The following is a 15,305-nucleotide window of genomic DNA, read 5'->3' as shown; positions in this document are numbered from 1 at the left end:
CTGGTCTGGGATGGGTAAAGCCGCCACGATTCGCTGATTCCACTCGTGGCCTTCCTGTTGCCTCCTAATTTCCACAGGAAATCTGCTCTCCCTCCCCCCCCCTTTTCCTTCTGTTTTTTCTATCAGAATGCGAGGGCCAACTGGCTGACTGGCTCCTCCTGGATTAAAAAATCTGGGCCCGCCCTGATAACAGAAAGCATCTGGTCAGGACAGGCCCTAGTTTAAAAAAAGGGCTGCCTTTATTATGCGCGCTCTAATACTCTAAAACTCCGCTTAAGCGAGTATTGCCCAGCTCTGGCAAATTCCTTTATCAGTACCAATGCTAAAGGCCATGCCAGGCCTAAACCGCCTCTTTAAGGAGCGGGTCCCAAGGGCTGCAATTTCCAGATAATTCTATCACAAAATTCTAGCACCATCCAGCTTCCTGTATTGGCCACCAAGGTCACGGTAAGTGCAACTCCCTTGCAAAGCAGGAAACTCTTCTCCTTTGTGTGTGTGCAAGGAATTTGCCTCTAACGCCTGATTAAGCTTCTATCTTCCCTGGATGCACCCATCCTCCTAAAGGTGCTTCCAAAGCCCCTTTGTGTTGCTGATTAAGCAGCATACCCACAATCCTCCCCAGGGACTCCTCGGCCCTGTTCTCTCGGAGGCTCGGACCCTCGGCTTTGACGACCTCCCATGATGACGCTTGAAGCTAATTCCCACCCAGGGTCAGCCTTTACCTCCTGCCCCTCCTCCCTGTCAAACAACTACAAAGAAAGTAGGAGTGTAGGCGCCCCCCAGGAGGGTTGCATTAAAAGCAACCTTCACAGGCTGCAAAACAAGCCTTCTTCTCTTCCCATACTAAATATAAACACTAACTCATCCCACCTCCTTCAAGCCATCCGGGCTTAGAATTGAGCCTGGCGGGACTCCGCCCCCCCCCCTCGCAACTCCAGGGGCAGTGTGTGTTTCAGTCCCTCTTTCCTACAGGTTCCTCGCGGACTCCGGATTCGGCTGTTTTACAGGCCCACTCTTGCATGGAATGGCCAGTGAGTGAAACCAACTCCCCATCCCGGAGATGGAACGCATCTCTAGAGGATCCCCGGGCCCCAGCTGACCTCGAGCTAGGAACGCCACGCCAACGCCTAAAAGCACCCGTGATGACTCGGGAGACGCCTGCTACACTCACCAGCCAGGTTCTAGCTGCTGGCGCCAGCAAGACCACGACCCCTGAGACACTCCCGAGAACCTCAGGGTGTCCTCTTTGCGACATCATCACCACTCAACTCAGCAACCACTCATCCTTTTGCCTGCTCTGCTGCCTTCCCGTCATGGCGACATCGGGCCACCCCTGACTTAGCTTTCACTCAGACCACCATCTGGGAGCAGTTTGCTGTCAGCTGCCAACGCTTCATCTTTCTGCCTGCCAGGTACCTCTAGGGAGTCGGGAGCCTGCTAAGCTTCTGCTCTGCTCCTCGCCTGTAAGCTTCCGAGACTTCCTGGCATAGAGTCTGCTGAGCCCCTTCACGAATGCCTCTATCCATCAGGGATATTCTCTATGAGCGCATCGTACTGGGACCCGCTGGCCAGCCCCTGCTGGCTTTTTTCCCTTTGTCACCAAGACGGTCGCTAACCACGAAGTCCAACACTCTTGCGCCGTGATCACCGGGCAAGAGCCGAACGGGAACCCACCCGGGCCCATTCGGCTGCCTCGGGCCAGTTGGAACTGCATCACATGGAGGACATTCCCTCGCGTGTTCGAAACATCCTGCCTCCCCCCAGGGGCTGGTTCTGGACTCCAAGGGGAGAGGGACGCTTAACCATATCCCCGCCCGGCCAATTCTGGCCGAACCCTTTGCTGCCTCAGTCAGCCTTCACCATTGTCCTACTCCCAGGCTCCACCTCCCCCGAGCTCCTCCGGACGCCAGCTGGCCGCTTCTGCTCTTCTTTTCGACCCTCTCTGTCGGAGCTGACGCTGGCCGCCTCTCCACAAGCTGGAGTTCGCCCCTCCTCGCGAACTTCCTGCAGTGGGAGTCCCCCCCCTGACTCCGCTTCCTAAGGGAATGCAATGCTAAGACCTGCTGCTGGCCTGTGCCCTTGGCGAAGTCCATCAATCCTACTACCTCCACCGGCTTCTGGATGCCCTGGCCTCCTCGGGAGCAGCAGCAGGAACTGGGCCTAAGTTTGACCCAATTCTACAATCGTGCCGCTACTATTTGTTTGCTGTTGCTGCATCACCAAGGCTGTGAGAATGTACATAATATGTGTTGTTTTAATTCTTTCTGATAATTCCCAGTTGATCCATTACATGAAAGCGCGGAGCTGCAAGAAGTTGTATCTAATCTGAAGTACGATGTTTTGCCCCATTGGTGGTCAGCCCTCTGGAGCTGGCTGCCGGGAGGATGGTTGAATGCTATTGTACAGCTCTGCATTGGTTTAATTGTATGCCTCGCTATCGGATCTTGTTTCGCTCAATGCATGTCTAATATTGCCTGTAACGCGGTGTGTAAGAAACCCTCAAGATTTCTTTACCCCGCAACCAAATTCTAATGTTGTACAAGCAGCTTGGCTCGGCTTGACTATACGACGGAGGAGACAAGCTGCCCCTTTAAATCGCCCCTAGCATTTCGCCAGCCCCCCGCTTTCTAAAAATGTGTGCGAGGAGATGCTGTAGTAGTGCATCGCCGTCACCTCGCAGTGTTGTAGTAGAACGCGGCACGCCTAACGGACTCCGCGGCTCTGCCGGGTTGTATCGCACTTCACTCCTCATCTCCTTCATAAGGAGTCAAGCAGGTAATGCGAACTGTCTGGCTCAATCGAATGGGCGCAGGGACAATGATCTTGCCCCTTAGGTGAGGATTAGCTCAGACGCCTGACATTTTCTCTCGTGACGTAGCCAGATGAGATCATGCATCACCTGATGATCTCCTCACCTCCCGGCCTCCTCCCGAACTCCCCCAGTCCTCCCCTCCTCCTACACGCCTGGTTAGAGTAACAATAAAGGTGCCAGGAACCGGGCAGGACGGGAGATTTCTTCCGCTTAGGAACACCGGACCTCCTGGCCTCCTCGGGCTGCTGGCGCATCTCCACCAGATGTTATCTCCTCGCTCGTCTTCGTTTCTTATACGCTTTAGGGATCACAAGGGGTCGAATTTCACACATAATGTGACTCAGACTGAACTTTGAAGCAACATATCATAGACAGTGGTGCAGTGTCTCTGCTCCCAATGAAGAAGTCCAAACTGTAGTTCTGTCTTGCTCCTCCAAATAACAGCAGGTAGTCTTGTGTTAAAGCGTGAAGTGCCAATAACTGTTCCAAAGGCTCTTATGTCACATGCAGGGGTGGGATTCAAATAATTTAACAACCGGTTCCGATGGTGGGATTAAAATAATTTAACAACTGGTTGTTTACAAGCACCATTTTAACAACCGGTTCTGCTGAAGTGGTGCAAACCTGGTGCGAACCTGCTGAATCCCACCACTGGTCACATGATTTTGATTTCAATGGCAACATAAGGATCTTTTGGTTTTTTTGCAGTTTGACTTAGTTGTAATTTCTTGTATTTCTTTGCTAGATTTGATATATCAGCAATTTATCCAAATTTCAAGAAACCTAGTACCTTCCTGCAGGCTCCTTACTCCAAATCTGTCTGTTCAGACTTGGTAAGTTCCCTGATCTCAACCGGGATGGGTTCACACTGCTCAATATTAAATGCACAGATACCCGGCGACGCATGGTTTGCACACTTTTCTCAAATCTTTGATTGCCCCTTGACACTCATGTCACTCTCAGATTTAACAATAAATGTGGTTCTTGACGATATGCGCTTATCCCCAGACTGGCCCCCAGTAAGGGAGAAAGAAATAGAGAATTTGATCAGCTCCATTAAAACTGGGAAAGGTCCTGGAGAAGACCAGATTCTTAATGATTTGTTTAAAACATTTCCATCATGGTGGGTGCCAAATCTTGACAAACTCTTCACCCAGATTAACAGCACAGGCAGTTTTCCTAGTGGATGGAAAACCAGAATAATTGTCCCAGTCCATAAAAAAGGGGATAAAACAGACCCAAACAACTATCGCCCAATAAGTCTTTTGAACACTGCCTCCAAAATATATGGCAAATACCTTCTTCTCAAATTAGAAAATTGGGTAATTGAAAACCAGGTACTACATCCACAACAGGCAGGATTTAGGAAGGGACAAGCCACAGTTGATCACTGCCTGGTATTATACTAATTAGCTCATTCAGCCATAAGAGGCCCAACTAAAGCCTTATGCATTTGTTGATCTGGCCTCGGCGTTTGATTCAGTCTGTAGGTGGAAATTGGCAAACACAAATATAGAGATAAACACCTATTCTTTCTTATTAGGAAGCTTTACAAGGAATCACAGATTAAAGTCAGAGTGAATACACCCTGCAGTAAGACAGTTAATTTTATTTTAATTATGTAGCATCATAAAGTTCTTTGACAATAGTATCATGGGGGAAGAGATACAATTTAGGTTGGAGTGAGAGGAGATATAAACATTGGCAGGTATAATAGGTCAAGATTTTGTATAAAATGATCTACCGTATATTGGTTTTCCTGATTGTAGAATTCCCTAAATGAAAAAGAGAGGAACTTGTGTATGGCTTCTTAAGATATATGTATTAAGAATGTTTTATACATTTTATATTTTCAAACCCTATATATATATAAAAGTCAGAGTGAATACATCAGGCTCTTTAACAGACGAGATTATCAGGCTCTTTAACAGACGAGATTATAGCAAGGAAAGGAGTTAAGCAGGGCTGTCCACTTGCCCCCACTTTATTTAACCTGTATATTAATGATGTAATCCCCAGACTAACTGGCCCTGAATTTGTTGCCCCCTCAGAAAATTTCGATTCTGCCTTATGCAGATGACATGGTCCTGACCATGTAAACCATTACAAGGAATGGTTTAAAAATACTTTTATATAGCTTGGGTGAGTACTATAGAGAGGAGGCCCTCTCCATAAATTATTCCAAAACCAAGGTAATGGTGTTTAAGAAAATATCAGGAAAACACAGATGGAATATTCATAATATTCCCATTGAGCAATATAGTAATTTTAAATATTTAGGTGTAACATTTAGTCCTTCATTAAACTGGAATGCCATATAGCAGTAGTCAAAGCAGGAGCCCAAAAATCTGTGGGGGCAATTCTGAGATTTTACCATACAAGAGGAGGTCATTTAGTAGATCCAGCCCTAATTTTTTTTTCAAACGAACGCTTTCCTTAGACAAATTCTGTTATTCCCCAAAGGAACACCAGCGGCACTTCTCAGGGCAGAACTCTGTTTGCCCTCCTGTAAAGCCTGCGGTCAATTGGCAATTCTGAAATATATCAAAAAGAGCTCTTTAAAACCTATTTCATTTGGTAACCAAAGTCTGCAGATACTATTAAAGGTTTCAAAGTTACATAACACCTCTGTAAGCAATATATTGCATAGTTTCTCAGTACCAGATGATTTACTGCTTTTGTCATCTTCTAATCTTGACCTTCGGGACTGGATATTTAAAGGTGATAATTCTATGGACAGAGATATACTTTTACATTCCAAATTTGCTCCTTAATATAGCCCAGGGGTAGGGAACCTTTAACACTCAAAGAGCCATTTGGACCCGTTTTCCACGGGAAAAGAAAACACTTGGAGCCGCAAATAATTTTTGACATTTAAAATAAAGATAACACTATATATATATATAGGGGTTTTTTTTACCTTTTATTCCGCTCATTCTGAGAAGCGCATGGATGCGCCCGCCCTGCTGCCTGCAGGGCGGGCAAGGATGAAGCCAGCGGCTCAGCCTCACCGGCCGCCGGGAAAGCGCCTCTTCGCCCCGGGCCCAACGGGCGGGCGAGAGGAGAAGCCCGAGGCGTGGCCCAGCTGACCGTGGGCAGTTGGTGTGCCTGCCCTGCTGTCTGCAGGGCGGGCAAGGTTGGGGCTGGTGGCTCAGCTCGTGGAGCCACAGTGCAAGGGCAGAAGAGCCGCATGCGGCTCTCGAGCCGCAGGTTCCCTACCCCTGGTATAGCCGCATCAAAAAAACCATTACAGAGCCCCCTATCTTGTTGGCATAACCCAATATAATATAAGGAAGGCTCTGACTGCGCTACGATTTCAATCAATGCCAACAAACTATCTAGAAAGCAGATACACTCAAATACCAGTAGAGCAATGAATCTGTATTTGCAAACGTGAAGTAGAAGATCTACCTCATTATATATTGAACTTCCCCCTGTATGTTGAGCCTAGGACCTGTTCCTTCACAGTTTTATATCTATGGCCCAGGTATACTCTGATCCAGATAAAATATACTTTCTCCTGTCAGATTCGGATCCTTACATATCCTATAGGGTTGGCCTCTTTGCTTTGGCAGCCTCAAAGATCCGATCTAAAAACTCACTGAAGTAAATAGTCAAACCAAAAGTTGTGCAAGATATGTTTGACTCTAATTTAGATACACTGGAAGGGGAAATTGAGAGAGTCTCAGTGTCCATATATTTGAATTTTAGCTGTTAAACCTTTTTACTGGTGTATTATGCTGATCTATGTGTTTTGATACTGTAATATTGCAATGTCTATGACTCTACAATAAAGTTGTTGTTGATGATTACTTGGTAAGTCTGTCTACAGTTGTATTCACAAAGGGACATTATTCTTTGGATTTCCATTATCTTGGAGTCTCTGTCTGGGCAACTAGCTCTTTGTTTCTTCCACGTTACAATGACTGCCACCCAAATGGAGCCTTATATGGGGGCTTCCTCCTGCAAGTTATCCCCACATGGAACCAGTCATGTTAAATAGGTGTGGGGCCAGAGCCGCGTTTCTGGTCCTACACAGCTGAGTTAGTTTTAAGAAAAACTTAAAATTAGCAAACACCCATGAAGCAGTTTTGAGAAAGATATGTTAGAAATAAATTCCCAAATAAAAGCACAAGACCTCTGACATTAGAAACAAACAGACAATTTTTACTTAGCAGAATTTAGATAAGATACAGAAGGTGACCTCTCCCGAGGGATAGGCACGCCCTGGTGCTCTCAATTGAGAGACACGGAATTTAGAACATTACAGGAGGTTACCCCTCCCGGGTGGCTCTCGAAAGAGGCACGCCCCGTAGAGGAAGAGCCTTAATTTTTATAGATACAGAATTACAGACGTCACACAATCCATCCCCTTACGTTCCACGTATCATAATCCATACCTCTCACGTGCTACAAGCATGTGTGTTCAAACCCCATTGGTCAGATCTGTCTCCTGGTCACATGAAGGCAACCTCTTATTCTACTACGTGTTCACATTCCTTCTGTTACTCAAATGCTACATGCTGTCAGCGCATGGCCTCTATGCATATACAAAGGACAGCCATAAAACTAGCTTGCTGTCTTCAAGAAAAACCCGTTTTGCTAAGTTTCTCCCAGAGAGAGCTATGTCCCTAGGCAATGCAGGCTTAAGCTATGCAGCATTCTGACTCTACATACTTTTAGATCATAAAACTTCCCTTTACCAGCATGAAATGTTAAAACATGATTCTAACAGATTTTACATACACTGATTCTAAAACAATAGAATTATAGTAAAATACTAATACATGTGAATTACTCATTATCATTTCTCTGTATTCATTTAACTATATAGAAAAACACTTTGTAATTTAACTAATCACATTCATTTAGCTAGTTCTAACCCAAAAACAAGGTAATAAAATGCATCTTGTTCATGCTAAAGGTCACGTAGGCCCCTCAGTGCCAAGATGTCAAAGATGTTATCTTGTTTGGCTTATATAGTCACTCAGCAAGCTGCTGGTAACATTCCTTTTGAACCGTTACAAAACTACCGTATATTTCTGCTGGTCACTTACACAGAAGCTCCCATTTTGATTCTTTGCAATCTCTGGTTCTATGACTTTCATGTTTCTTGATTAAATACAATTTTTATACACATTCTGATCCGTTCCCACATAGGAATGTGGGAAACATACATACCCTGTATCGCAAAGTAGGAGAGGGATTTGGAAATAGTTGATGAAATCACAGTATCACTGAAGACTTTTACTGAATAAGGATGTTAAGATCCATTTCCAATGTTGTGTTGAAGCAGATGAAAGTATTAAACTTTAAATAATCCTATATTGTTTCATTTTGTCTTCACTCATCCAGCAATGCAAATTCTCCACTTTCATCGCATGAACTCCTTACAACAATGTGAAGGCATGCTAAAGTTCTGTTCCATCTGTTCATGTGTGTTCTATGTGCTTTTAGCCTTCAGAGATACAGGAACATGGCCATTACTCCCTAATAAGTGAATGGCTACTGTATCCTGAGCTGTGTGAAATTTTAAGGAGAATAGCAGGAAGTGTGTATAAAACATGCTAATGATACTGAGGGAGCACTCATTGGGCCCCTAGTCTACAGCATACAGTCTAACTGCTAATCTAAATGTTCTCCAATATTTACTCCATTTTTCAAAGAAATTGTACCAATGCAAAAAATCCCTCTAATCTTACATTTCCTTTAGAACCGAAGATTAGGACCTGGCACTTACAGTACTGACCATGGATGCTTCAGTTTCATCACTGTGCAGAAATCTTCATTCTCTACCTGGGCAAAAGCACAGGAAGCAACAAGACTCACTGAAATGCCACATTTTAATTTTAAGGAAATATGCAAGAAAGGGAAATTTCTGGTGAGCTTTTGATTTTGTCTCTTAACTGCATGTTGGTTGGATCAAGGACTGAAAATATTAGGCAGATCACTGTCAACTGAACCGGGAACTCTAAACAAAGCTTCCACCCACTCCCAGCTGCACTCTCAGTCAGTTGTGTAGATTCTGCTGTAGTAAATGCCCATGTAGTACTCTCTTAAATCTGAAGTTTGGTTTCCAGACAATCAGTGATTCATCTGCATTATGAGCAGTGTAGTCTTAAGCGCATTTATGGATGCAGAAATACATCTTCAAGTAAGTTATGCACCCCCAAATAACTGTAGCCATAGCATCACAAGTAGGCATGGCAAAGATAACAAGTATTTCAGCATCTTTAAAACTAAATTATAGTTACATAGGCTGCAGTTCAAATTGGGGCCGGGCTGGATAGCGAAAAGGACATTTAACCATTCTGTTCAGGCATGATTTCTCTCATCAAAATTGGGTGTCCTGTACTCTTGTTAGCTCTTTAAATAAAAAGAGATCATTGTCTTTAAAAAGAAGAGCTGTAACTGTGGGGGCAGAGGTATGGAGGGAGTTTTAGATAGTGAAAACAGGCAGAAGTTGAACAGTTAAACCATCTCTTCATTTCTTCACTCTTACATGGCACTGATCTGGATGAGGGCCCAGTCACCTGTCACTCAGCTTTAAATAATGTTCAATAATTTCAGTCACAGATCCCCCAGGGCCTTGTTTACTTTGATCCTTAGCCTAGAACTGTGGTGGTGAACCTATGACACAGGTGCCAGAGGTGGCACTTGGAGCCCTCTCTGTGGGTACACGCAAACAGATTATTTTGTGCTCGATTATTAGCATTAAACCTAGGACTGAGTTTTGGGGAAGCAGTGCAGATAACCCTCTAAGCGCTGTTAAACCCCACTGATTTTCATTTGAAGAACTAAAATGCGATCCTTCACCTGGGAGTAAGCTTGGTTGCTGGCAATGGGGCTTGCTTCTGAGTAAACCCTCCTAGGGTTGTGATTCACCTGTTGGAAGAGCTGTAACGGTTAGCCCAAAGCAAAGCCAGCGCACTACCACTAGGCTTACTCCTGGAGTAACGCATGCCTTGGACCCAACCATTTTTTTTCAAACTAAAAAAAACCTCAGTATTCAGGTTAAATTGGGCCGCGGTTGGCACTTTGTACATAAATAAGTGGTTTCTTTTGGGCTTCGCAATTTGGGCACTTTGGTCTCGAAAAAAAGGTTCACTAATACTTCAGCCTAGAATGTTGCTATTATTGAATATGAGGGAACAGCCTATTGATGGGTCCGGCAAGTAGAAAGGGGACCCTGCCATTTTTCTCCAATTCTGAAGGTTATTCATAACCATGAGGGGAAATTTCAGTGAACCTTATTTTCAAATAAATATGTTTCAAACAATTATTTGAATTTTATATGTAGGATAATGCAACTTGACAGTCATGTTATGCCAGCTCTTATGCCACCAGTGCCATGCAAACTGGCATGGACACTGGTGCCAAGGAATTTACTTAGGTGACTGGCTGCCACAGTGCCGAAACCTTGACGCTGGCCACTACGGCAGCTAGCTGCCATCACAAATACTCATGCAGGCATGGAGGAAGGTGTTCCAGGGGTGTTCCTAGAGGTGCAGCTGACTTTAGTTGGCTCCCAAAGGACTTTTGGCCTGGGAATGCCCCCCTTCAGTGGAACTGACTAATGTCACCAAAAAAAATGATGGGGCATGTCTAACTAAGGGACAACTCGACTTTGCAGATTTAGCTGATGCTAAAGAGGCACACACCCGGTCATATAATTCTTATGATGTGCTGTTCATTTTCTCACCTAGAAGCAAAAACTGGGTCCTGGAACTTACAACTATCAAGATTTTCTGGAGCTCCAGAAGAGTCGTCCATGCAGCATTAAAGGAGCTTGTAACACAGGAGAAGTAAGGTTTAAGGATCATATCAGGGTATGTATTGCATTCCATCCTGGAATCAATTACATCATTTGAAAATGCTTCAGAAAACAAACAAACAAGATATTAGATGTATCTGCTTTAGACATATTGCGTTGTACTGTAGAGCATTACTGGACATTCATAATAAGCAGCTTGACATTACATTCAGAATAAACCCTTAACGTGACAAGCAGAAATAATGAAACTTAATGATCCTGTTGTCGTGTTCTGCCTCCTCTTCATGCACTTCACATCCCCTTTCTCCTCCTCAGTCTTCCCCTTCCCCTTTGTCAACCTTAGACTTGGATTGGGAGCTCAGAGGCATGCTCTCCATGCTCCCTCTATTCAGCATTTTATCCTTCACTCTTTTTCTCTCACTCTGTGCTCTGTGACTTGGGCCACTCAATGCTCCCTTCTCCTCCCTATCTGGTGATTTCTGTGCCTTTAGTCCCCTCTCTCCTCTTCAATTCTGCTTCTTCTCCTAGGGAAGGAGGAAAGCACAAGGTGTATCTCTGTAGACATATGTGCCTCCTGTGGTTGCAATATGGGCTCCTCACCTGTGAATGAGGGGTCTGCAGACCAAGTCTTTTTTTCCCTTTCCCTATAAATAATCTTTATTAAATTCCACATAATAAGAAACATCATAAACATAATCATAATAAACCATAATCCATAGGCGTAGCTATAATGGGGATATCTGGGGACAACCGCCCCCAGCAGCCCCCATTGAGTCACATGAGGGTGGTGGAAAATTGCACCCCACACTTCTGCCAGCCAGCCAGGTGCCATCCAGGCAGGCCTCGGCTGACTTGGCTGCTGCCCAAGAGGTGAGCTAAGGTGAGCTAGAGGGGGTGGGGTGGCCACGGCGCAGTGTGCACAGGCACGGGGGAGCAACCAGGAGCCACCCGGGCAGGCCTTGGCCTGTCGTCTGGCTCGTCTGCTGCCCAAAGGGCGGGCTGAGGCAAGCCAGAGAGGGCCTTCACTTTTTTCTCCCCACCGCTGACCAAGGTAAGTGGGGCACGGGGTGCGGGGCTGGGGCATTATGTGCCATCAAGTTGCTTCTGACTTATTAATCAATTATCTCCAAAACATCCTTCTCTAGCTAACAGCCTTGCTCAGGTCATGCAGACTGAGGGCCATGGCTCCTTTATTCAATCAATCTATCTCTTGGTGGGTCTTTCTCTTTCCTATAGTCTTCAACTTTCCCTAGCATTATTGTCTTTTCCAGAGAGACTTTTATGTGACTATAGAACAGTAGCTTCAGTTTAGTCATTTTATAGTTTATAGCATTTTATAGCAGTTTATTCTATAATTTAAAAGAGTTGTTGATTATATATGTTGATCCACACACACACCACACACACACACACACACACACACACACACACACACACACACACACTCATCTGATCCTTACATATATCCTATATAGGGTTGGCCTCTTTGCTTTGGCAGCCTCAAAGATCCGATCTAAAAACTCACTGAAGTAAATAGTCAAACCAAAAGTTGTGCAAGATATGTTTGACTCTAATTTAGATACACTGGAAGGGGAAATTGAGAGAGTCTCAGTGTCCATATATTTGAATTTTAGCTGTTAAACCTTTTTACTGGTGTATTATGCTGATCTATGTGTTTTGATACTGTAATATTGCAATGTCTATGACTCTACAATAAAGTTGTTGTTGATGATTACTTGGTAAGTCTGTCTACAGTTGTATTCACAAAGGGACATTATTCTTTGGATTTCCATTATCTTGGAGTCTCTGTCTGGGCAACTAGCTCTTTGTTTCTTCCACGTTACAATGACTGCCACCCAAATGGAGCCTTATATGGGGGCTTCCTCCTGCAAGTTATCCCCACATGGAACCAGTCATGTTAAATAGGTGTGGGGCCAGAGCCGCGTTTCTGGTCCTACACAGCTGAGTTAGTTTTAAGAAAAACTTAAAATTAGCAAACACCCATGAAGCAGTTTTGAGAAAGATATGTTAGAAATAAATTCCCAAATAAAAAAGCACAAGACCCCTGGACATTATTGTAGAGAACAAACAGACAATTTTTTACTTAGCAGAATTCTAGATAAAGAGATACAGAAGGTGACCTCTCTTGGTGGGATTAAGGCGCCCTGGTGCTTCCTAAATTACAGAGACACGGAATTTAGAACATTACAGGAGGTTACCCCTCTCCGGTGGTTTCCTCTCTCGAAGAGGCACGCCCGCGAGAGGAAGAGCCTTTAATTTTATATATAAGATACAGAGAATTACAGGACGTCCACACAATCCATCCCCTTACGCTCCACTTATCATAATCCCATACCTCCTCTAATGCGGTGCTACAAGCATGTGTGTTCAAACCCCATTGGTCAGATCTGTCTCCTGGTCACATGAAGGCAACCTCTTATTCTACTACGTGTTCACATTCCTTCTGTTACTCAAATGCTACATGCTGTCAGCGCATGGCCTCTATGCATATACAAAGGACAGCCATAAAACTAGCTTGCTGTCTTCAAGAAAAACCCGTTTTGCTAAGTTTCTCCCAGAGAGAGCTATGTCCCTAGGCAATGCAGGCTTAAGCTATGCAGCATTCTGACTCTACATACTTTTAGATCATAAAACTTCCCTTTACCAGCATGAAATGTTAAAACATGATTCTAACAGATTTTACATACACTGATTCTAAAACAATAGAATTATAGTAAAATACTAATACATGTGAATTACTCATTATCATTTCTCTGTATTCATTTAACTATATAGAAAAACACTTTGTAATTTAACTAATCACATTCATTTAGCTAGTTCTAACCCAAAAACAAGGTAATAAAATGCATCTGTCTGCTGTCACGTAGGCCCTCAGTGCCAAGATGTCAAAGATGTTATCTTGCTTGCTTGCATAGTCACCAGCAAGCTGCTGGTAACATTCCTTTGACCTGTTACAAAACTGCAGGCTTCTGCTGGTCACTTACACAGAAGCTCCCATTTTGATTCTTTGCAATCTCTGGTTCTATGACTTTCATGTTTCTTGATTAAATACAATTTTTATACTAATATTTTCGATCCGCTTCCCACACACACTTAGGAATGTGGGAAACATACATACCCTGTATCGCAAAGTAGGAGAGGGATTTGGAAATAGTTGATGAAATCACAGTATCACTGAAGACTTTTACTGAATAAGGATGTTAAGATCCATTTCCAATGTTGTGTTGAAGCAGATGAAAGTATTAAACTTTAAATAATCCTATATTGTTTCATTTTGTCTTCACTCATCCAGCAATGCAAATTCTCCACTTTCATCGCATGAACTCCTTACAACAATGTGAAGGCATGCTAAAGTTCTGTTCCATCTGTTCATGTGTGTTCTATGTGCTTTTAGCCTTCAGAGATACAGGAACATGGCCATTACTCCCTAATAAGTGAATGGCTACTGTATCCTGAGCTGTGTGAAATTTTAAGGAGAATAGCAGGAAGTGTGTATAAAACATGCTAATGATACTGAGGGAGCACTCCGTTAACTCTAGTCTACAGCATACAGTCTAATTGCTAATCTAAATGTTCTCCAATATTTACTCCATTTTTCAAAGAAATTGTACCAATGCAAAAAAATCCCTCTAATCTTACATTTCCTTTAGAACCGAAGATTAGGACCTTGCACTCCTACAGTACTGACTCATGGATGCTTCCAGTTTCATCCACTTTCCGTGCAGAAATCTTCATTCTCTACCTGGGCAAAAGCACAGGAAGCAACAAGACTCACTGAAATGCCACATTTTAATTTTAAGGAAATATGCAAGAAAGGGAAATTTCTGGTGAGCTTTTGATTTTGTCTCTTAACTGCATGTTGGTTGGATCAAGGACTGAAAATATTAGGCAGATCACTGTCAACTGAACCGGGAACTCTAAACAAAGCTTCCACCCACTCCCAGCTGCACTCTCAGTCAGTTGTGTAGATTCTGCTGTAGTAAATGCCCATGTAGTACTCTCTTAAATCTGAAGTTTGGTTTCCAGACAATCAGTGATTCATCTGCATTATGAGCAGTGTAGTCTTAAGCGCATTTATGGATGCAGAAATACATCTTCAAGTAAGTTATGCACCCCCAAATAACTGTAGCCATAGCATCACAAGTAGGCATGGCAAAGATAACAAGTATTTCAGCATCTTTAAAACTAAATTATAGTTACATAGGCTGCAGTTCAAATTGGGGCCGGGCTGGATAGCGAAAAGGACATTTAACCATTCTGTTCAGGCATGATTTCTCTCATCAAAATTGGGTGTCCTGTACTCTTGTTAGCTCTTTAAATAAAAAGAGATCCTTGTCTTTAAAAAGAAGAGCTGTAACTGTGGGGGCAGAGGTATGGAGGGAGTTTTAGATAGTGAAAACAGGCAGAAGTTGAACAGTTAAACCATCTCTTCATTTCTTCACTCTTACATGGCACTGATCTGGATGAGGGCCCAGTCACCTGTCACTCAGCTTTAAATAATGTTCAATAATTTCAGTCACAGATCCCCCAGGGCCTTGTTTACTTTGATCCTTAACCTAGAACTGTGGTGGTGAACCTATGACACAGGTGCCAAAGGTGGCACTTGGAGCCCTCTCTGTGGGTACACGCAAACAGATTATTTTGTGCTCGATTATTAGCATTAAACCTAGGACTGAGTTTTGGGGAAGCAGTGCAGAT

At 43.8% G+C, this 15,305-nt stretch overlaps 1 protein-coding gene across 1 annotated transcript in view; it reads left to right on the top strand.

Moving 5' to 3' along the window:
- LEXM (lymphocyte expansion molecule) overlaps nt 1–15,305 on the top strand; it is a 41,337-nt gene that overhangs the window by 3,633 nt on the left and 22,399 nt on the right. Inside the window, exons 2-4 of the mRNA XM_048498216.1 lie at nt 3,558–3,645; nt 8,526–8,693; nt 10,519–10,641. Coding sequence (XP_048354173.1) covers nt 3,558–3,645; nt 8,526–8,693; nt 10,519–10,641 — 379 coding nt within the window. The remainder of the gene's footprint in view (nt 1–3,557; nt 3,646–8,525; nt 8,694–10,518; nt 10,642–15,305) is intronic.

This window comes from Sphaerodactylus townsendi, linkage group LG05 (genome assembly GCF_021028975.2).
Source record: "Sphaerodactylus townsendi isolate TG3544 linkage group LG05, MPM_Stown_v2.3, whole genome shotgun sequence".
Classification (NCBI taxonomy): domain Eukaryota; kingdom Metazoa; phylum Chordata; class Lepidosauria; order Squamata; family Sphaerodactylidae; genus Sphaerodactylus; species Sphaerodactylus townsendi.
This window is presented reverse-complemented; position numbering and strand designations above follow the sequence as displayed.